At 52.3% G+C, this 22,655-nt stretch overlaps 1 protein-coding gene across 1 annotated transcript in view; it reads left to right on the top strand.

The window, feature by feature from the left end:
• Positions 1–22,655, top strand: part of PLA2G2C (phospholipase A2 group IIC) — a 25,879-nt gene extending 3,224 nt beyond the window's left edge. The window contains exons 2-5 of the mRNA XM_065929963.1: positions 6,836–6,951; positions 9,598–9,742; positions 11,631–11,734; positions 21,606–22,655. Coding sequence (XP_065786035.1) covers positions 6,912–6,951; positions 9,598–9,742; positions 11,631–11,734; positions 21,606–21,772 — 456 coding nt within the window. The 5' untranslated portion in view covers positions 6,836–6,911 and the 3' untranslated portion in view covers positions 21,773–22,655. The remainder of the gene's footprint in view (positions 1–6,835; positions 6,952–9,597; positions 9,743–11,630; positions 11,735–21,605) is intronic.

The raw sequence follows: 22,655 nt of genomic DNA, 5'->3' as shown, positions 1-22,655 counted from the left end.
CTTGAAGTTAATCCAAATTCACTGACCCTTCGAGACTCTTCTTAAAAATCACCACTTTCTTAAAGCCTTTCCTGACCATACCCGCCGCCCCGCCCCGACACCCTCCTGTGCTTTCTCTAACCCCTTTCAGTCCAGTGGAACATACCAAAGATGGCACCGTAGACTTTACTAGGTCAGCTCTCCTGATCTTCATCACTCTCCTCCTTACAATGTAGTTGTACAAAACAATTGAACTTCAGAGCCCCCCAAGCTAATGATTGGCAGAGCAGTGTTAGAACCCCAGTTTGGCTGATTCCAAAGCCCACTGTGTACCCCAAAGCCCCGTCTCCCACCCTGGCGTTCCCACCTGGCACTCGCCCTGTACCCGCCTCTGGCTGGTCACGAGGCGGCAGGCATGACCTCTGGGGTCAAGGCTTGAGTTTGGATTCCAGCTCCACCACTTGCTAGCTGGCGACCTTGGGCAAATGCCTTAACTTCTCTGGACCTCAGTTTCACATCTGAGAGTGGAGATGATAAGAGCAGGATTGCTGTGAGGATGAAATGAGATGACGCATGTAAAGGTCTCAGCCCAGCGTGTGGCACACAGCGAATGCTTGATGGGGGTTTAGTCCATCACCCTGTTCTCGTCTCACAGGGCACCTCCCCTCTGTCGGTCATGATCTTCCTGTGGGCAGGAGCTTGCCCGTGTCGGTGTCCCCTGCTTTGTGGTAGGCATATAGCCAGTGAGAATTAAAGTAATGGCAGTGGTGATGTTGATTGCACCAGCTAACTTTTCTATGAGAGATCCTGCAAGCTGCCCACTGGTATCCCCCCCGAGGGTATGTGACTTGAAGTGGAAGTAACCTCTCCCAGGGCTGGGCTGAAGGCAGGAGCTTCCGTTTCTTAGCAGCTTGTCCCCAGAGACCAACTGGCCTTTCTGTTTGTTTATTTTTCAATTAGAGACTTGTGGATTTTGGCGTCTGTGCCCCCGTGTCCCACTCTGTCTGTCCTCCATCTCATTAGACGTGTCTGTTGAGATCCCAGATAGCCTTGAAGCAGAAGGTAAACTGGGTGGGTCTTTCGGTAAAGAGGCCAAGAGACTGGCACAGTTAGTCATGCCTCCCGATGAATCAGCTTCCTGAGGGCACAGGAGAAGTTTCTAGAGAATGAAATTTGCCCCTTGAAGTACCGCAGCTGGTTTTTTTAAAAAATATTATTTCTGCCATATGGTTGGAAAATATCCAGAAATGTATTGCCTACTTCCCAGTGTTCTTCAGCAGAGCATACCAGACGTGGTAACTCACCTTGGCTACTGTTGACCAAGTGCTTTTACCATCGGGAGCTTGCTGAGTCTTGCCAGCAGTCCGTGGGGGGCCAGATTATTATCTCCGCCCCACAGATGAAGATGCTGAGGCTCGGGGAGCTTCAGTGGCTCTGCCAAGAAGTGGTCAACTCTGCACAATGCAACATTTTCCCGGGGCTTGGAAGGCATTAACTACACCCCAGGTGAAACCCTGTTGACGTGACTGCAGCCATCTGCCCCGCACTCACAGCCCCAGGTTCACAGGCTCGGTCAGTTATCCTTTTAATCATTCCTCTCTCTCCCTTGCCTCCTGCTAAGAGCAGCCACTCCTTTTGTCATTCCTGTCCTACTTCTGCGTCTAAGAAAAAGAGGCTGATTCTCTTGCTAGAATTTTGTCCTCCGTGAGAGCATTGCGCCATGCGGTTGGATGCTACGCGTGGTCTGCAGTTCTGTTTTCTCAGCTGTGTTTTGGATAGTTAGAGGGCTTGGCTCAGTGACCCGTGGGTAAAGGGGTTCGGGGTGCTGAGTTTGGAGTCAGATGATCAGATGCAGGGGGCATGGGGTCGATCCCTGGCTGGGGAACTAAGGGCCCACAAGCCTTGTGATGTGCAAACAGAAAGAAAAGCACAGTGGACTCAGACACACTTGGATTAAGCCCTGGCTCTGTCAGTTTGCAGGCAGCATACCTAACCTCTGCCAGTCTCTGTCCCATCGTCCATGAACTGGGGTTGATCATGGGTGCCAGGCTTAGCCTCATTCTGGTCCTTCATGGTTGTAGCTTTGCTTTTATTTATGAGACTTGAAGCATGGTAGGACTCTGACCATTCATTCATTCGATCCTCAAATATTGATTACTGTCTTCCTCAAATATTGATTACTGCGTATCTCTCCACGTCTAGTTTTCTTTATCCGAAAAACAAAGATAATGACAGTACTTATCTAGCCGAGGACTGGATATGAGGACTTAATGTGTAAATATGTGTGAAGTGGTCAGAATTGTGCCACGTATAAAGTAAACGTGATGTACGCTGGCCATCTTCTTTAGTAGTTGATGCCAGGCGCAGGGCTAGCTGGACTCCAGGTGAACAACACAATGGTGACCCTTACGGACCTTGCAGGCTCCTTCCTCCTTATGTTCTCCAGGGGGAGAAAAAACCAAGCAATGTTTTATCACTGTCCACGTAAGATGAATTGATGGGTTTGACAGAGTCGCTCTTAGGGACCCGCCTACCCACTGGCTCCCTCCGTCTCCCCCTTCATCAAGTCTCTGCCCCTCTGATCCTGTGCAACCTGGAAGGGTTGCAGTGAGGAGCAAATAGATGCAGAAAACAAGTTTGAGGTCATGCAAGGCCCCCCCCAGATGCCTCCTTCCTTTTGGAGATGAGTCCAGGGCTCCTTCTGTGAGCTCAAGGGCATTTATTTACTCAGCCACTAGGGGGCACACCCATCACTCTCCTAGACTGGCCTCCCTGGACCCAGGCCCAGGCAGAGGGGTGCAGCCCCGGGAGGCTCCCTGGAGAGAACACCTGTGCAAAAGCGGACTCGGCAGAGTTGGGTAGCAGGAGAAGCTGACACCTGGAGGCAGCTGCGATGGCCACAACCGGCCCCCCAGGGTGCTCAGGGCCTGGGCTGGCCTTTCGGAGATGTCTGGGAGGAGGCAAGGGGGCCGCCCTTTATTTATTTTTTTATTGAAGCATAGTTGACATACAGTATCATGTTCATTTCAGGAGTACACCGTAGTGACTGATGAAACATGCTGCGAAATGATGACCACGATAAGTCTGTTAACCATCTGTCACCACATGAAATTATCACAATGTTATTAGCTATAGTCCTTATGCTGTGTATTACATCCCCGTGACATTTGATAACTGGAAGTCCGTGTCTCTTCATGGCCTCACCTCTTTTGCCCAACCCCCCACCTCCCTTCCCTCTGGAAACCGCCTGTTTGTTCTCTGTATCTATGACTCTGTTTCTGTTTGATTTGTTCATTTGTTTTGTTTTTCAGATACCACACATAGGTGGAGTCATAAGGTATTTGTCTTTCTCTGTGTGACATTTCACTTGCCCTACTGTCCTCTAGGCCCATCCGTGCTGTTGCAAATGGCAAACAGTTTAGTTTTTTATGGCTGGGTAGTATTTCATTCTGGAGAAGGAAATGGCAACCCACTCCAGTGTTCTCGCTTGGAAGACCTTATGGACAGAGGAGCCTAGAGGACCTCAGTCCACAGGGTGGCAAAGAGTTGGACATGACTTAGCAACTGAGCAACGATATTTCATTATATGTACATGTCAAGGAATGCTTAGGTTGCTTCATATCTTGGCTATTGTAAATAATGCTGCAGTGAATATAAAGGTCATATGTCTTTTCAGATTAGTGTTTCTGTTTTCTTTGGATAACTACCCAGATGTGGAATAGTTGGATCATATGGTAGTGATGCAAGGAGATCCAACCAGTCCATCCTAAAGGAAATCAGTCCTGAATATTCATTGGAAGGACGGATGCTGAAGCTGAAACTCCAATACTTTGGCCACCTGATTGGAAGAACTAACTCATTCGAAAAGACCCTGATGCTGGGAAAGATTGAAGGCAGGAGGAGAAGGAGACGACAGAGGATGAGATGATTGGATGGCATCACTGACTCAATGGACATGAGTTTGGGTGGCCTCTGGGAGTTGGTGGTGGACAGGGAGGCCTGGTGTGCTGCAGTTCATGAGGTCACAAAGAATCAGACAGGACTGAGACTGAATCTCGTTTGCAATTCAGATTGAGATTGATTGAGATTGAGACACGAGTGAACTGACCTGAGCTGGTGGTAGTTCTGTTTTTAATATTTTGAGAAACCTCCACACTCTTTGGCTACACCAATTTACATTCCCGTCAACAGTGCCCAAGAATTCCCTTTTCTCAACATCCTGGGGGCTTGACCCTTTAAATCATCACCTCCAGGGGCTACTCCTCCCATCTTGGCCGGGCAGGGTCACAACCTTGGAGCAGACAGAGGCAGTTCCCAGTGGGTGAGTGAGAGCGTCAGGAGCAGCTGATGTCCCGTCCCTAAAGAGGGGGCCTGCCAGAGACTGCCAAGCATTCAGGAAGCCCTGGAGAACCACACAGACTTCTTCCCATGGGGCGCTTTTGATCCATGTATGGTCTATACTTACCTACTTGGTCTCCAACCAGCTTGGAGGCCCTCCCGGGGCCACAATCTTGTCTCCTTAGAAGAAGGCATGTGTGTGCTAAATTACTTCAGTTGTGTCCGACTCTGAGACCCCATGGACTGTAGCCCTCCATGCTCCTCTGTTCATGGGATTCTCCAGGCCAGAATACTGGAGTGGGTTTGCCATGCCCTCCTCCAGGGGATCATCCCGACCCAGGGATCAAAACCAGGCCTCCTGCATTGCAGGCAGATTCTTTACCACTGAGCCCCCAGGGAATAGTTGATGCTTAATAAGAGCCTGTACTATCTCATTACCAGAAATGTACCCAGGTCCCTTTCTTCTCACCAAAGTGTCATCACTCGCTCTCTTGAAAGGTATGAGTCCCTTCGTCATGGGCCAAACCATCACACAGTTATTTTTTTTCACACTCAAAAGAAACAAAGGAAGTCAGCCTGTAAGATGGAACCTAATTTAAAAACATCCCTTGCAGCATCTGAGATGAAGGCTGGCTGGGACCAGGCCCGGTCAGGGCCCAGCCTCTCAGCATCTACCAGAATCTTGCCAATGAGGGCAAAAGTAGCAAATTCTCCCAGGATGCTCCGGCAGGACGCTTGTTTTGAAATTTTCTTGGGAAACTTTGCCACGGGGCTCCACGTGAGGACATGGGATCCTGAGCCCACGTTCTCCTCTGCCATCCTGTGAGAAGTGTGCGGGCTATGACTCCCCTTACCATTGCTAATGACCTTCCCAGATGGCTCGGAGGTGAAGAATCTGCCTGCCAATGCACGAGACGCAGGTTCGATCCCTAGGTCTGGGAGACACCCCTGGATGGGGGGATAGCAACCCACTTCAGTATTCTAACCAGGAAAATCCCATGGACAGAGGAGATTGGCGGGCTCCAGTCCAAGGGGTTGCTAAGAGCCGCGCATGACTGAGCAGGTATGCATGCACTGTTGCCAATAGTGATAAGAAGGGTGTGGTCACCTGGTGCAGAGTTTTACAGTGCCGGTCTGTTTTACTTACTTTATTTTAGTTGATCTCCACAAGTCTGTGCAGTAGGGGGCTGTGTGAGCAGGAGGAAGTTGTCCAAACTCACTGGGCCTCAGTTTCTCCATCTTGAAACTGATAATAGAGCCTCTCAGGTTATTGAGAGGATTAAATAATGTGCAGACATGAAGCCCTTAAGGAAAATAGCACCTCGCGTTTACTAATTTCTATTTCTTCTTTACAAAGAATTTACTTTATTAGAAATAAACAGATGTGCTACAGTGATCTGCTAAGCGTTTTTTTCTTTTTTTCTTGAAGTGTAATTCATTTACAATGTTGTGTTAGTTCAGGTGCATAGCAGAATGACTTGTATGTGTTCGTCACTCAGTCCTGTATGACTCTTTGCAACCCCATGGACTGTAGCCCACCAGGCTCCTCTGTCCTTGGGATTCTCCAGGCAAGAATACTGGAGTGGGTTGCCATGCCTTTCTCCAGGGCATCTTCTTCCCTTCTCCAGGGCATCTTCCCGACCCAGGGCTTGAACCTGGGTCTCCTGCTTTGCAGCAGATTCTTTACCATCTGAGCCACCAGGGAAGCCCCACTTAGTTATACGTATGTCTGTTCTTTTTCAGACTTTTTTCCCATATAGGTTATTACAGAGTGCTGAGTAGAGTTCCCTGTACTATGTAGTAGGTCCTTGTTTATTATCTATTTTATTTACAATAGTGCGTCTCTGTTAATCCCAAACTCCTGGTTTATCTCTCCATCCCCAACTTCCCTCTCCTGATTTATCCCTCCATCCCCGACTTCCCTTTTTGGTAATCGTAAATTTGTTTCCTATGGCTGTGACTCTATTTCTGTTTTGCAAATAAGTTCATTTGTATAATTTTTTTAAGACTCCAACTAATTTCTTAGTAAATGTTTGAAATGACTGATAGGCAATTTTAGTCTCTTTAGGAGAGCAAGCTAGGATTCGGAGGGGCTAAGTTTATGAATAATTTACCTGGTCATCAAGGAAGGAAAACCCAGGGGGACTGCCATGTAAATGGGGCCAGACTTTCCCACACTTGATTCCCATAACGAACCATATTTGCCTGTCAACTTGGCAACACAGGAAATATTGACTCTTCAAAAGAAAACTAAAAAAGAATGAAGGCTTAATGTTGCCAGAGTAAGAAATTGAAAAAAAACAAAAACAGAAACTTGGACTTTTCAAACAATTGAACCATTCTTATCTTTATATTTAGGTCTAAATACCCGAGGGGGTATCGTATTCAGAGATGATTAGGTTTGAAAAGGTCTCTTTGCTCGGAGCCCTCCACTGAGGGCTTTTGGAGACCTGCACTGTGGTTGTGGGTTTCGCTACCACATGGCGTCCCTCATTTTGGTTATTTTCTCTTCAAATAGGACTTCAGCTGGCAGAGCCCTCAAAAACAGAGGAAGGTGTGGTCGTGGCACCTCGGACCGCCTGAGCCCCTCGGGAATGAAGGTCTTCGGGGTTCTTGTGGTCTTTGCCACCTGCTGTAAGTAGTCACAGTGGGGCGAGCTCCAGGGTGTGACCCCCTTTCTGTCTCTGGGGTGACCCCTCCTCAGGTGGTGTCAGGTGAGCGGGATCACGCGTCACTCAGAGGGGAGCCCGCAGTGAAGTGGGCCCCCACCGAAGGCCTCCTGCTTCTGCTGCTTCTGCAAAAAGCACTCACCCAGTGCTGGGATCTCACAGAACATTTAGAAAATCAAAGGTTGCTAACCATTTGCTAAGAAAGAGGGCATCGGACCACTGTTGTGCCACACACATACCTTTCAGGAGTCTTTGAATGCCAGTTGCCTTTATTTACTTATTTTTAAATTGATTTTTATTGGCGTATAGTCGATTTACAATGCTGTGTTACTTTTCCCTGCAGAGCGCAGTTACACGGATGTACATGTGTCCCCCTTTTATAGACTTGTTTCCCACACAGGCCGTTAGAGAGCTGAGCAGAGTCCCCTGTGTATACGGGGGGTTCTCATCAGTCACGTGTTTTATATGCAGCCCTGCGTGTGTCAGCCCCGCCTCCCGATTCACCCCCCGCCTCTGGTCCCCTTGGTCACCCTGGTCTGTTGTCTTCACCTTAAGTTGCCTTCATTTAAAGTCGTATGGATTCCAGAACAAAAGCGTGGGCATACATCTAGCTAATGTAGGAATGATTAATTCTCCTCAGAAAGGCATTCTTACGGTGACCTGTGGAATAATGGGTAATTATAAGTCATTGCTTCCAGGAGATCAGATTACATATCTCTGCAAAGTGAAAGAGAACTTACTAGCAAACGGTGTTGGGTTTGCTGGAAAACTCTCTGACTTGTTGCTCTGATGAGATGAGTGGAGATTTGCCCAAACCCATTTTTCTGTTTCAGCTGTGAAGCAATCACTTTTGGGTCCCTAAGTCAAAATGTCAAAAATGGGGTCCCCGTTTCACTTAGTGGTGGAAGGCACCATTTTTTCAAGATCATGATGTTAGAGGCAGGGGATCCGAGTGCAGGAAGGACCACCGCTGCAGACGCCCAGCTCCGTGTACCCCAAGAGCCGTGTGTCAGCATGGGCCTACCCTCTCTCCAGGCGCCGCTTCAGCCGCAGAGACCGCCCCCAGGCTTGGGCCCCTCCGCAGTGTTTGGGACCACAGGGCATCCAAAGTCACAGAATGAGATGGGAGGGCTCCTGGAAAAATCTCCCTAAACCTCCCATTTTGGGTTTTCTTCTTCATGTTTTTATTTTTATTGTAAAACTAATATTCACTTGTAATTAAAAAGTAAAATACATTAGTGTAGAGTAACAAGATAAAACCCCTTCCCATCTTTAACAGACCCTCATCCATTTCTATGTAAACCGCCTTCAGAGTTTGATATACATCCTTTTAGGCCTTTACCTGGGCCTCCCAGCTGGTGCAGGGGTAAAGAATCCACCTGCCAACGCAGAAAACCAGAGAGACGAAGCTTTGATCCCTGAGTCCGGAAGATCCCCTGGAGGAGGAGACATGGGTTTGATCGCTGGATCAGGAAGATCCCCTGGAGGAGGAAATGGCAACCCACTCCAGTGTTCTTGCCTGGAGAATCCCATGGACAGAGGAGCCTGGCGGGCCACAGTCCATGGGGTTGCAAAGAGTCAGACACGACTGAGACACTGACATACACTCGGGCATTTACATACATGTGTTGCCAACATTTCAATAGAAAAGTAACACAGACTTGTTGTAAAAAATATGTATATCAGACAGCACGAACGTATTTAGGGTTAATGTTGCCTGTTTTTTTCTCCACCTACTTCCTCAGTCCCACTGCCTAGTGATATTGCTATTAAAAGTGATATGTTTTCAAGACATCATTTAGTTATTATCTCCTTGTCAGCAGGCATGTGGGTAGTCTCCAACTTTTTGATATCACAAATAATGCTGCAGCAAACATTCCTCTCTCCATATATATATATACATACATATATATACAAAAATATATACATATATATACATATTTCCCCTCGCTTTCCTAAGCACTTTTTAGAAGTAAAAATTGCTAAGTTCTTGTGTGTGTGTGTGTGTATGCTCTTTCATGTCTGACTCTTTGTGACCCCGTGGACTATGGGCCGCCAGGCTTTTCTGCCCATGGAATTTTCCAGGCAAGAATGCTGCAGTGGGTTGCCATTTCCTACTCCAGGGGATCTTCTCCACTCGGGGATCGAACCTGCATCTCTTGCATCTCCTGCATTGGCAGGGGGATTCTTTACCACTGTGCCACCTGTATTTGCTGTTAAAAAAGTGAATCGAGGACAGCTTTTTCTGACTCTTAAGTGTTTTGTTTCTCCTGTGAGACTGTAAAAGCCCCAGTGATTTTTACAGGGACTGGCATTTCTGGCTTTGAACCTTTCTTGTTAATGATTAGCATCAGACCTGAGGGTGTTTCTGCACAGGATGGTGGTCTTTTCCTGCGGGGAGCAGACTGTAGTTGACAGCATTGTCCTGAACGTCCTGGAAACTGGGTTCTCCTCCTGGGTTAGCAGGAAACTAGCTGTGTGATGCAGTTGACTGACCCTTTCCCGTCCCCATTAAAGGGACTGGTGTCCAGTTTAGGGGGCTCCGACTAGGGAATGTGAAAGCAGTCTTTCTCATCACTTCTTCCCTTCTTCCTTATTTGCTCCTCGGCAGTGATGGCCCCCACGCACAGCAGCTTCTGGCAGTTTCAGAGGATGGTCAAACACATCACAGGGCGGAGCGCCTTCTTCTCATATTACGGATATGGCTGCTACTGCGGGCTCGGGGGCAAGGGGACCCCCGTGGATAACACTGACAGGTGAGTGCAGAGGCTCTGAGGCTTTCTGTCTCTGGATTCTCATCGAAATCCCTTCTTGAAGAGAGAGAGGATGTTCGGACTTGCAAATTGCAAGGAACAAATCCATTCGGGTGAGCCTGAGCAGAAGGACAAAACTGAATGGGAGTGGGAGGGAGGTCCTGAGAGGCCCAGGGCTGGGGCTGGCTTCCTGCCGTCTGGGGCCCGCAGGAGGTTCGCTGCTCGGCTGTCACCATCTTGAAATGCTGGACGCTGTTTGAATCAGGGGCCCCTTCGTTTTCATGTTGCACTATGCAGATCGTGCGGTCAGCCCTGCCCAGAGCTCTAGAAAAACGCCCAACTCTCAGTCCTCGTGGCAAATGCCGTCTTTTCTAGGGCCCTCACGTTTTAGGATTATCAGTGCAGCAAGACTGACCCGCTGTCTCCCATCCTAATTCCATTCTGCGGGAAGGAGAGAGAATCTGAGTGGCCCAGTTTGGAGAAGTTGTCCATCTGGGTGAGGCCACATGGCCCAGACCTGGCTGCCAGGCCTGCTTCTCAGGATGGGGAGGGGGGAGTGTGAGTTCCCAGAAAAGGTGGAGGTTGGTGTTATCTGGGGAGGGAACAGGGAAGTAGGAGACAGGACTGTCTGTGCATCTTTTTATTCGAAGAAATAAGAAGCAAAATGTTCCTGCCGCTTTCACCGGAGTGTGGAGGAATATAGCCCCACAGCAGGGCCTGAATATCACCCCTGGAGCTCGAGCCCTCTGGGCTGGGCTCTTGAGACCTCAGATTGTTCCAGCCAGGACGACCCAGAGCCCTGGAGGGGGCCCAGCACTGCCAAAATGCCCGGCATGCGCTGAGCCCTGGGACTGGTGCTCTGCACGCAGGGCCTGGTTTAATCCTGCTAGCGCATGGTCGAGGCCAGGCCACGGTCTCCATTTTACGGGGGACACTGGTGGACATTTTACAGGGGGCCCGCTGAACAAAGCCGCAGAGCCCGAAGACCTTCAGTCCCTTGAGTGGCAGAGTCAGGATTTGCACCAGAGTTTTCTTGTTTCAAAGTCCAGGCCCTTTAATGCTCGGTGCCTCCCCTTCCGAGTCCCGAGGCTGATGAGCATTCCAGCACTGTTGGCCAAAGATGACAGACAACCAGGAGCCCGCGTGTGGATGCAGATGGTGATGGAGGAAGACTGAGCGTCCAGCCCAGGGGACCGGCCAGTCCCCGTCTCTGCATTCCTGCCGCTCTGACTTGGCTGGGGCGGCGGGCCGAGGCCATCCCCAGCTGTTTTCTCTCCTCCAGCGCTGTCCCCATTGCTGTCTCCCTGGCTCTGAGCCTCAACAGAGCAAAGACTGAAGGATTACGTCTGACGTGCTGACCTTTGTCTGCTCAGGGCCTCTCCGAGGGCTGGGCACATAGTTGGTGCTCAGTCATTAACTGAAGGCAAAAGGAGAAAGAGGCAGAGGATGAGGTGGTTGGATGGCATCACCGACTCAGTGGACAGGAGTTTGAGCAAACTCTGGGAGTTAGTGAAGGACAGGGAGGCCTGGCGCGCTGCAGTCCACGGGGTCTCAGAGAGTCGGACACGATGTAGTGACTGAGCAACAACGGCAAGTCATTAAACGAATGAATACGTCATGGGAGCCTAGATTTGGGGGAAATTCACCTCTGAACCTCGTTTCCTCCCCCGCAGAATGGGGACAAGGACTGCGCCCCCTAGGGTCACTGTAAGGAGCTCATGAGCCGGCAGTAGGTAGAGAAGGGCTCCTTCTACGATTTTCAACACCGTCAGGAAGTCACCTCCCTGCCTTCTGCACCCCGTCATCTGGGAAGGAGGCGGGTGAGTCCTCTCCCGCCTTCTCCCCGGGCCGTCCTCAGGAGAGCCCCCGTCTCCCTCCATCTGGCCCACAGGTGCTGCCTGGCCCACGACTGCTGCTACGAGAGGGCGAAGCGGCTCGGCTGCCAGCCCGTGCTGAACGGCTACCAGTTCCACGTGGCCAACGGGACCGTGGTCTGTGAGTAGTCCTCTCAGCAGAGGGTGTCCTTGACCCTGGGCCTTTCTTTAAGTTCAGCCTCGTGGGCCCGCAGAACCTTGGGAAAAGGAGGTTTTTTTCCCCAAGTGCTTTGGGATGGAGAGTGGCCATTCTGAGCATCAGCGCTTCCTGAGAGCCCAGCCCTGGTCCCCCCGGTCCCCCCCTGGCTCCTGCTCAAAGCTGCGCCCCCCAGCTCCCTCCCCTGGAGTTCGGGTTTCAGCACACAGTCCCCACCGCCCACCCAGGGTCTCTCCTGGGCTCGATAAGTAGTTGTTGACCGAAGATTACACTGAATCTTGCGGCTGCGCTTGGCAGCTGTTGCTATTGAGAAGCTTCTTCCCCATGTCTGTTGTGTGTTAACAAAGCAGCTCGGCTGTCTTTCAGTTGGACAAATATTTGTGAAGGGGGTTGAGTGCCAAGATGGGTAGATGCCGTGGGGGACAGCAGAGTGAATGGGGGGCAGGGTAGGGAGCCCATCTGTCTTCGAGGCCATTCAGGGAAGAGGACAGAGGACAGGCAGGCCAGTGCTGAGTGTCCAGCATGTGCGGAGGGGCCTCCGAGCTCTCAGCGTGATCCGGGGCGGCTGGGTGGTGGGTAGGGCAGGCTGGATCTAAAGCACAAGCTCACTTGCAGGCAGCCGGCCACAGCCTTGTCTCAAAGGCCGTTCAGTTCAGCAGGGCGGGTGGTCTGAACGCCCTTTCGAGTGTGTGATTCGCATTCCGCTCGACCTTGTGGAGACACGGGAAACACTGTTCTCCCTTGCGTGTTTATTCAGAGCTGTGAGTGTGTCTTGATCACCTGTCCCCTTGCGAGATAGGGAGACCACCTCCCTTGCCTTCATCTCCACCCAGAGCTCAGGCCCAGGACGCACTGGGTCAGGTTGGCTTGGTCTGCCCGGTTCTGGCGCCGGGGAGCTGGAACCTGGCCCAGAACCCTGAGGACGGGAGGCCCAGCTTCAGCGGAGTCTGCTTTTCCGCTCTCCCATCTTCGGGCCTACTGTCAATGGGGAAGGGGCCCCGTTTTTCCCATGTGAGCGCAAGAAGAGTTCCTGACCGCCCTCCAGCCTAAAGCAAAGAATCTCCACCGTGAGGCCCTCTCGGCCATGTCCAGAACACGGGGTGGGATCACGGTCTGGTGGATGGGGGGCAAGGGAGGACTGGAGGAGGGTGAGCTCAGAGGATGGCCTGCTTCCTCAAGTGGTGGCGCCGTTTCCCGCGTGTAGGGGGATGGGGGCGGGAAACGGGGCGAGCCCGGCTCTCGCTTGGTGGGGGAGGGGCATGCAGAAAAGCTACCCGAGGCCTCTCCATCTGGCTCCCGGTCTCGCCTTCACGTGGTCTAGTCTCACCTCGTTTCACCTTGAACTTGACCTTTGTCATGTCAGGTGTCACCTCAGGGTGGTGGAACGGGCATCGCTGGGAGAGCAGATGCGCTCTGAGAGCTCTCTCCCCTGATGCCCCTGTAGAGCCCAGGGGCCGAGAAGGGAGGGAAACAACTCTGAAGAGGGAAGCAGGGTTTCAGTAGGTGCCAAGCACCTTCCTGCCCTGCGGTCCCGCGCCCCCGACCAAACCCGCTGCTCCTCTGGGCGGGCCTGGGTCCTCTGCTCCTGGGGCAGCTTCTTTAGCAACCCTCTTCACCTTCCGCCGTGGGGACCAGAGCCGCAGCCGGAGACCACAGGAGATGGAGGAAGGTGGCCTGGGAGCAGAGGCCGGAGCCCCAGCAGGTGGCACAGAACGTGTTGCCTGCTTGGCACATCACACTGGGTGGTGGTGGGAGGTGCAGGCAGGGCCTCAGAGCTGGACTGGAACGTTCGTGGCCTGGACTGTGCTTTCCACAGATGCTGGCCCCTGCCAAGCAGCAGTGGCCAGTTGCTCTCGAAGGTTGACCAGGGATCCCGGAGTCCAGCACCTGTCTATGAGAGTTAGCAAGGAGGGACATTTACCCATCCTCACCAGGGCACTAGCACCCCCTTCTGCAGCTGACCTAGCCAGTGAGTTCCAGGCTGACCCCCTGCTGTTCCCACACCCACCTCTGTTCCGTCACTCAGTCGCGCCTGACTCTTTGTGACCCCAGGGTCTGCAGCACACCAGGCTTCCCTGTCCTTAACCATCTCCCGGAGTTTGCTCAAAGTCATGTCCATTGAGTCGGTGATACCATCCACCCACCTCATCCTCTGTCGCCCCCTTCTCCTCCCACCTTCGATCTATCCCAGCATCAGGGTCTTTTCCACTGAGCCGGCTCTTCGCATCAGGTGGCCAGAGTATTGGAGCTTCAGCTTGCCGAGTCCCTATTTCCAGGAACAGGGCTGGGAGCCGGGTGACCTGGCTCCTGCTGCCGATGTAGGCTGAGACCCCAAGTGAAACCTACCCACATCCATTCCCCTGCTCAGTATCAACTGAGGACCCACAGGGTACCCATCCAGGGCCGGCACTGTGCCAGGGCCAGGGGCACAGAGTGAGGCAGCCCCGGGCCCTGCTGCCAGTGCTTTTGGAGAGCAGCCCGACCAACCCCTCATTGCAGCGATGGGGAGCCTGAGGCCCAGAGACGGGAAAGGGCTGACCCAGGCCCTAGGCAAACTCAATCTCATGTGTCTTGAGACTTTCCGGTGCTCGGGAACACACTGCTGGAAGGAGTTTTCTGGGTCTGAGGTTCTGCATCCGTAAAGCAGGTGCATTCACCATAGCTGAAGTTCATCGGCAGCTGATGGAGGCTTGGCACTCAGCTCTTTGAATCCACAGTAAGCCTCTGAGGTGGGCACTCTCCTCCCCGTTATTGGGAGGACCCTGAGGCTCAGAGAGGTGAAGTGAGACAGCCAGGGCCACACAGCCGGGGAGAGAACCGCTGGGACTCAGACCAGGTCGTCCGACCCCAGCTGGGGCTCCCGCCTCCCACCGCCTTCCCCGCTGGCGTGAGACTGCTGGGAGGGGACTGGACTGGGGGCTCACAGATGCAAGTCTCGTTACCTACAGCACGCCTGTCAGAACGTTCGGCTCCGGCCCAGGGGGCAAAGGAAAGCCGAGGGAGCTTGTCCCCCTGCAGCGCCCGGATCTTCCTGTCCCAGCTCCGTGCACCACGCTGAGAAGCCCAGAGACAGCAAATGCTTTGGGGCAGGCAGAGCCGGGCCTGAATCCCGGCTTCATCTTTTCCAGCTGGGTTAATTGCACGACCACCCTGGGCCTTCGTCCCCTCCTCTGTAAAACACTACTCAGTACTTCCTGGGGTCTCTAAGGCCACTGGAGGAGGAAATGGCAACCCGCTCCAGTAACCTTGTCTGGAAAATTCTATGAGCAGGGGAGCCTGGCGGGCTACAGTCCATGGGGTTGCAAAAAGACTGAGCCCTCCCCAACTCAGAGGTCTGACCCAGAGTGGGTGCTTAATTAATACCTTTCCTTTTAGAAGTTGAGATGTCTTCTTTTTATTTTATTTTATTTTTTTATTTTATTTATTTATTTTTTAACATTTTATTTTATTTTATTTATTTATTTATTTATTTATTTTTTAATATTATTTTATTAGTTGGAGGCCAATCACTTTACAACATTTCAGTGGGTTTTGTCATACATTGACATGAATCAGCCATACAGTTACACGTATTCCCCATCCCGATCCCCCCTCCCACCTCCCTCCCCACCCGACTCCTCAGGGTCCTCCCAGTGCACCAGGCCCGAGCACCTGACTCATGTATCCCACCTGGGCTGGTGGTCCGTTTCACCATAGATAATATACATGCTGTTCTTTCAAAACATCCCACCCTCACGTTCTCCCCCAGAGTTCAAAAGTCTGTTCTGTACTTCTGTGTCTCTTTTTCTGTTTTGCATATAGGGTTATCGCCACCATCTATCTAAATTCCGTATATATGTGTTAGTATACTGTAGTGTTCTTTATCTTTCTGGCTTACTTCACTCTGTATAATGGGCTCCAGTTTCCTTTCCCCCTTTACTTCATGGGAAAGCACTGGGATTTTCTTTATTACTGTTGAGAGATTTCTTGGAAGCATCTCCTCTGCATTGGCCTCCCCTTGAGCTAATGTCATTAACCCCTTATAGGATGAAAGCTCTCTCCCCCGCCCCCCACCACAATCCCCAGTTACACTGCAGTTCAAAGAACTGCCCTGCAAGGGTTAATCACCTCCCAAGCCTCCCAGTCCTGAAATCTGGCACCCAAGCCTAGTTCCAGGTTGCCTAGCAACCAGTGGCTGCTCCTGGATGTGGTTGGTATGAGCAGGGAAGGGAAAGGAGAAAAACAGCCTGGTCTGTCCACGTCTCGAAATGTCAGTGGGAGAGCAGTGCAGAGAAAGACCTGGAACCCAAGCCCTGGGGCCAACTTGCCAGTGGTGACGGCTGCCCTCAGGCGACTGGGAGGGTCATTAGCCCTCTGTTGAGTGGGCTTGCATAAGCACTTGGCATTCGTGAGGGATTTTAAGATCTGCCGCTGGTGATGCCCCCTCCACCCACGCATGCCCACATCTGTTGGGCAGGGAGGGGCCCGGCCGTGGGCGTCAGAGCCAGAGTTCCAGCCCGAGGCCCCTCTGTCACCTCCATCTCTGAGCCTATGACTCTGCCCTCTGCCCAAGGCGGAGGGTGAACCAGGTAACCACTGGAGTTTGTAGTTTGCAAAGATCTTTCTCCTTTGCTGAGTTTACTCCTCACAACAATACCTCCACTCACTGATGCATCACCCTTGTCCTTTTCTAGAATCTGTCTCAACCTGACATCATCTCATCTTGTTCAATTATTTGTTTACTTATGGGTCAGCTACCCCCTCAACTGGAGTTTGAGCTCCAAGAGATTGGGGAGCACTTGTTGGGGGTGGGGAGGTGTGCATGCTCAGCCGTGTCTGACTCTTCTGCGACCCTGGGCTATAGCCTCCCCCAGGCTCCTCTGTCCCTTGAATTTCCCAGGCAAGAATACAGGAGTGGGTTGCTATTTCCTCCTCCAGGGGATCTTCCAGACCAGGGATCAAACCCATGTCTCCTGCATTGGCAGGCGGATTCTTCACTGCTGAGCCCCCTGAGGAGCCCTGGGGTGGGGGGTGGGTGCTTACCCTCATAAAGCCATAGAGAAGGATGCCTGAAGCCATGCAGTTGTGGGGTCCACTCGCTCAGACCTGTCCCCCTGCTTCCTAGCCAAAGGCCGGGCATATGTTAGAAACTCAGTCAATATCCGATGATCAAATGAGTGAAGAAATTCATGAAATAGTCTGTACAAGAACCTGTACCCTCATTTGAAAGCCTAGGGAAGAGACTCAGAGAGAAACAACTTCCCTGAGATGCCAGAGCATTCAAGCGGCAGATCTGGACCCGGAACCTGACTCCCCGTTTCTTAGGATGGGGACGCTGTTCACTGCCGGCGGGCCGTGTCCAAGTCCAGCCAGTGAAGCAGCAGCACACGGTGATGGAGCCCTTACCGCGTGTTTGCCGCTGAATATCTGCAAGAAAAAGACAAACTCCATGACCGGAAGGAGCTTATGTGCAGGCAGGGAGACAGTCCATGAAATATTCAGAAAGAAAGATAGACTCGGGTAGCGACAAGTGCTGTGAAACCTCTAAAATAAGGCCACAAGCTACTGAATGAGGACGGCAGTGGGGGGGGTGGATGCTACTTCAGGTGTCGGGAAAGGCCTCACTAGGGAGGTGGCATTTAGCCAGAGGAGGGTGGGGGGTGGGTGTCCCACGAGAAACGAGTCTGGTGAGGCCTGGCTGTGGGGTGAGGGGCTCCCCTGCTCCTTCAGTTGCAGGGAGAAGCCTTCAAGCAGAAAGTGATCAGCTCAAATTTTCCTTTAGAAAGAGGACTCTGGCCCCTGCCCAGAGAAGTTGGGGAGCAAGGGAAGAAAGGGGGAGCCACTAGTGGGCTGTTCCCGTCACACTGGGGGGAAGTGACCGTCGCGTGGCTCGGTAGCTGGGGTGGAGTGTCAGACGCTGGGCGTGCTTGGGAGGTGAACCGACAGAACCTGCTTTTGGATCCGGTGTGAGGCTTGAAGGCAAGGCAGGCTGACTCTGACATCGTTGTTCTGAGCCTCCGGGGGTAACCATGCGTCTATGAGCTTGTGCGGACAGAGGCGCACAGACTCTGCGGTCACAGCAAGAGCCTGGATGAGCCGTGCTGGGTGTGAGATTCACATCGGACGCTTGGGAGCCATGGGAACACACGCATATTGGTGTCTGGAGCTCAAAGGGCTGCGGGGAGAACTGGGGAGTCTCTGCAGGGAGAAGTGGGGAGTGAGCAGTGCTCAGGCGGTATTTAGAGCCCTGAGCTTTAAAACAAGGGCACCCAAGGAGAGAGTTCAGAGACCAGGACGGGCCAGGTGCAGACAGGGAGTGGCCTGCATGGCAGAGTCTAAGTTAGCTCACGCAGGAGCATAGACCTTCCCATCTCATTGGTGGAAGTGCATGCTTGCGTGCATGCTAAGTTGCTTCAGTCGTGTCTGACTCTGCAACCCATGGGCTGTAGCCCCCCGGGCTACTCTATCCATGGGATTCTCCAGGCCAGAATACTGGAGTGGGTTGCCATGCCCTCCTCCAGGGCATTTTCCCAACTCAGGGGTGGAACCCGCGTCTCTGATGTCTCCTGCAATGGCAGACGGGTTCTTTACCACTAGCACCGCCTGGGAAGCCCAGGTGGAAATCTTTCAGTCTGTTTCATGGAATGTGAAGGCATCATCAGTTCCGTCTTCATGTCTTCATTTTCCCATGAACAAGCTGAAGGATGCAGAATCTGGATTTGGGCTTGTTGTTAAAAGATGACTTCCAGGCCTGGCATTTCTTGGCCCAGGGCTGCCTCTTCTTCTAGCGCGTGACAGGCCTGACCCTACTACAGCTGTGGGATGCCCACGGCGATAGACTGCCACGCCGGGTCAGTCCCCAAGGCCTGGGGGCCGGCTCAGTCATTAGACGTAGAGCTGATTGTCAGGAGAGAACTACGCTTCGCGCTCTGGAAAGGACCAGAAGACAAAGCAAGAAAGGGGAGTGGTGAGAAAGAAGGAGGGAGGCTTGGTGAAAGGAGGTGGAAGAAAGAAGAGATGGAGAGGAATAGGAGACCAGGAGAGAGACAGAGAGAGAAGGGGAGAGAGAGGAAAGCGTGGGAAACGTGACTCCCTTCAGGTTTCCAGGCAGGCAGCACCCGGGTGATTGACAGCACACGACACCAGGCCCACTGGGAGGAAGGAGAGGCTGGATGGGCTGGAGCCCTGCGCCCAAGTAGCCCTACTGTGTGCGTAGCCTCACGAACCGGGGGCCTCTACACAGCGGCTGCCTGGGGAGGGAATCCAGGGGGAGCTGGGCGCAGCAGAGGTGAGAGGCCCGGACGTGGATGGGATGGGGGCTCTCGGGGAGCCCCAGGGGAGCGGGGGCCCCGTGGGTATTGTAGGATTGTCACAGAAGTGCGAGGGCAAAGGCGATCCAGGCGCCAGGAGCAGCGGGAATGGCAGGAACCGTCCGCGGCCCATTTTCCGAGGGTGAGTGGAGAGCTACCGAGGCGTGGGGTGGGCGTCAACATGTCTTGAGAAGCCCAGGCTCCAGCAAGCTGGGGGAGGACAGCTTCCTGCAGGAATTGTGGACTTCAGAGGGGGAGAAGGAAAGCAACCAGACTATAGCCAGCACTGGCCCAGCTTCAGAGGGCCTTATTCTTCCAGCATGTGCAGCATCGTCATGATAACAGCATCTATAGAGGCCTCTGTGCTCTGGGCATATCCAGACCGCTCCATCTGTAACAACAATGAAAATCCTCACGATGCCTGAAGCAGACGGCATTGTTTCTTTTTGATGCTATTGTTTTTATCACCATTTTATAAATGATACTGAAAGTAACTTGCCCAAGGCCAACACATCAGGGGATCTGGCTGCCTCACTTCCTCACCCCAAGCCTCAGAACAGAATGGAGGCTACCTATGCCAGGGGTCTCCAACCCCCAGCATCTAATAATGCCTGATGATCTGAGGTGGAGCTTATGTAATAGAAATGGAAATAAAGTGCACAATAAGTGTGATGCCCTCAAATCATCCTGAAACCATCCCTTCCTCTCCCACCCCCAGTCCATGGAAAAATCGTCTTCCATAAAACTGGTCTCTGGTGCCAAAGAGATTGGGAATCGTAGTCATGTATGGATGTAAGAGTTGGATGATAAAGAAAGCTGAGCACTGAAGAATTGATGCTTTTGAACTGTGCTGTTGGAGAAGACTCTTGAGAGCCCCTTGGACTGCAAGGAGATCAACCAGTCCATCTTAAATATTCATTGGAAAGACTGATGCTGAAGCTGAAACTCCAATCCTTTGACCACCTGATGTGAAGAACTGACTCATTTGAAAAGACCGTGGTGCTGGGAAAGATTGAAGGTGGGAGAAGGGGACGACAGAGGATGAGATGGTTGGATGGCATCACCAACTCAATGGAGATGAGTTTGGGTAGACTCTGGGGGTTGGTAATGGACAGGGAGGCCTGGTGTGCTGCAGTCCATGGGGTCACAAAAAGTCAGACATGATTGAGTGACTGAACTGAACTGAACACACACACACACACACACACACACAGCAACACCACTCGGACAACTCTGACCACTAAATAAAAGATCCCCACCTAGTGGTTGTTTGGCCACAGCGCAGACACTCAATCCCAAAGGCCCGTTAACGTTTCATTCATTTACTGAAGGACTGTTAGTTGAGCACATACTGTGTGCCAACATTTGTTCTACATCCTGGGGACACTGGGAGGGACGAGACAGAAAAAGCCTCAGCCTCACACAGCTTCCGCTTTGTCAAGGAGAGACAGACACAAGCAAGTAAACAAACAGAAGAGGAGTGAGAGATGCGAAAAGTACAGCGTATCAAACGGGGACATGAGGGAGAGTGGCTGGAGAAGTTTAGCTGGAGTGGTCAGGGAGATCCAAGACCCAAAGGTGGGATGCCTCCAGCCACTTGAAGATCCTGGAGAGAAGTGTTTCAGACAAAGAAACTAGTAAGTGCAGAGGCCCTGGGACAAGACCAACCAAAGCATGTGACCCAAAGAGGCCAGTGTTCCCGGAGCAGAGGGCAGGTGAGAGTGGAGGGGTGGGGGCGTGGAGAGGCAAGCAGGGGCCCTGTTCCGGCAGGCCTGCTTCAGAGTCCATGGCAAGGATTTGGGATGTCTTTGTTCAAATAGTAGGGAACCACAGGGGGGCTTTCAGCAAGAGAGTGAACCTCATTCATTCCAAGACAGTCCCTGTTTATTTCCTTCCATTAGGGCGGGAAAGCTGGTGATGACAGCGATTGGGGTCATGGTCAAGAAGATGGGGAGAGGAGGGCAGAGCACGAAATATTCTAAATGTAGAGACACCCACGGAACTTTTGGGGTGGATGGAATGTGGAAGTGAAAGGAGCGCAGGGGTCAAGGTTGGCTGCTAGTTTTCTGACTTGAGCGGGAGGTGGTGCCAATTCTGAAGCTGAGAGTGTGGGTGGAGGGCCAGATCAGTGGGTAAGGCAGGGGGCCACTTACATCAAGAGCTTCCTTTGGGGCATCTTACACTGGAGATGCTAGTGATTTCCAGGTGAGATGCCAGGTAAGCTGCTGGAAATAGGAGTTGAGTTCTGGGAAGATGGGCTCTGTGTCCTTGCCCTGGGAGCTCTTGGGGACACTGACTCAGTGCTCCTCCCACTCACGTGCAGCCCACACCTGCCCCTTCTCCTGTTTCTTTCCAGGGGTCTCTTCGGGGCATGTCTAGCTGTGATGGTGGAAGGGCTTGGAGATGAAGGAGAAGGACTCCCAGTTCCTTTTTCCTTTCAGTTCTCAACCCTTGACCCCTTGCAGCGAGCTCCCAGTTCCCCCCAACCTTAGACCCAAGCCCTGGGGGGTGGCTGGAAGCCCCCGCGACCCTCTGTCTCCCTGCAGGCGAATGCGCCCTTGGTCCTGGTGTCAGCTGCCTCTGTGGGCTGCGGGCCTGCGAGTGTGACACGCAGTCTGACTACTGCTTCAAAGAGAACCTGCCCACCTACGAGAAGAACTTCAAGCAGTTCTCCAGCCGGCCCCACTGCGGCAAGCACAAACTCCAGTGCTAGCGAGGCCACGGGGTCCCTGGTCAGGCCCGGGGTACCCTTTGTTACTCGGCATCAGAGGGCTGGAGACGACAGTGCGAAAGACAGAATCTGGGCCTTCGATGGAGGGAGCCAGACCATAAATATAAATAAACGATGTGTTCCAACCATAGTAAGTGCTAAGAAGCTATCAAACAAAGTGTCAAGGTAGAGAGGTGTCCCCTACCCCCATCCCAGGAAGATTTCAAAAGGGGAAAAGGCCCCAGGATCTGCCTTAAACTTTCCCTTCATCCCCACCCCAAAATCGGGATGCCGGGCAGACTTGAGTACCAGACCCACATCCCAGATCCAGCTGTAGCCAAGCAAGGATCCTGGAAAAGAGGGTCTTGGGTGGGCACATGCCAAGGCCCCGAGAGGTGCGCCTGGACCCCTCGTTTCCTGGAGGTCTGCCTTCTGAAAACCCTAAGGTAGGCAAACATCGGTGCCATTTTCACCTCTCAGGAGACAGAGCCTGGGAACATCCATGCCCACGGCTGTCACCCGGGCGTCACAGCCAGGAAGATGCCAAAGAGATGGAGAAAGACTGGGGGAGGGTGAATCAGGGGTATCCCAAGGTTTCTGGTCACATTTAGAAGCCCCTGGTTACGAGGCATAAATTCTAATAAGTATTAAACTGATCCAGTCTGGGTGGACTCTCATCATTCTAACACTCAGCTTGTATGAGAGATTGCAAAAATGACCACAACTGGAGATTTCCCTGGGGTCCAGTGGTTAAGACTCTGCCTTCCAATGCAGGGATGTGGGTTCGATCCCTGGTAGGGGAACCAAGATCCCATAAGCCACAGGGTAATTAAGCCCATGTGCAGCAACTAAGACCCAAGGAAGCCAAATAATTTAAATAAATAAA

This window comes from Muntiacus reevesi, chromosome 3 (genome assembly GCF_963930625.1).
Source record: "Muntiacus reevesi chromosome 3, mMunRee1.1, whole genome shotgun sequence".
NCBI classification, from domain to species: domain Eukaryota; kingdom Metazoa; phylum Chordata; class Mammalia; order Artiodactyla; family Cervidae; genus Muntiacus; species Muntiacus reevesi.
Note: the sequence above shows the minus strand (reverse complement) of the source record. Positions and strands in the feature narration are given on the sequence as shown.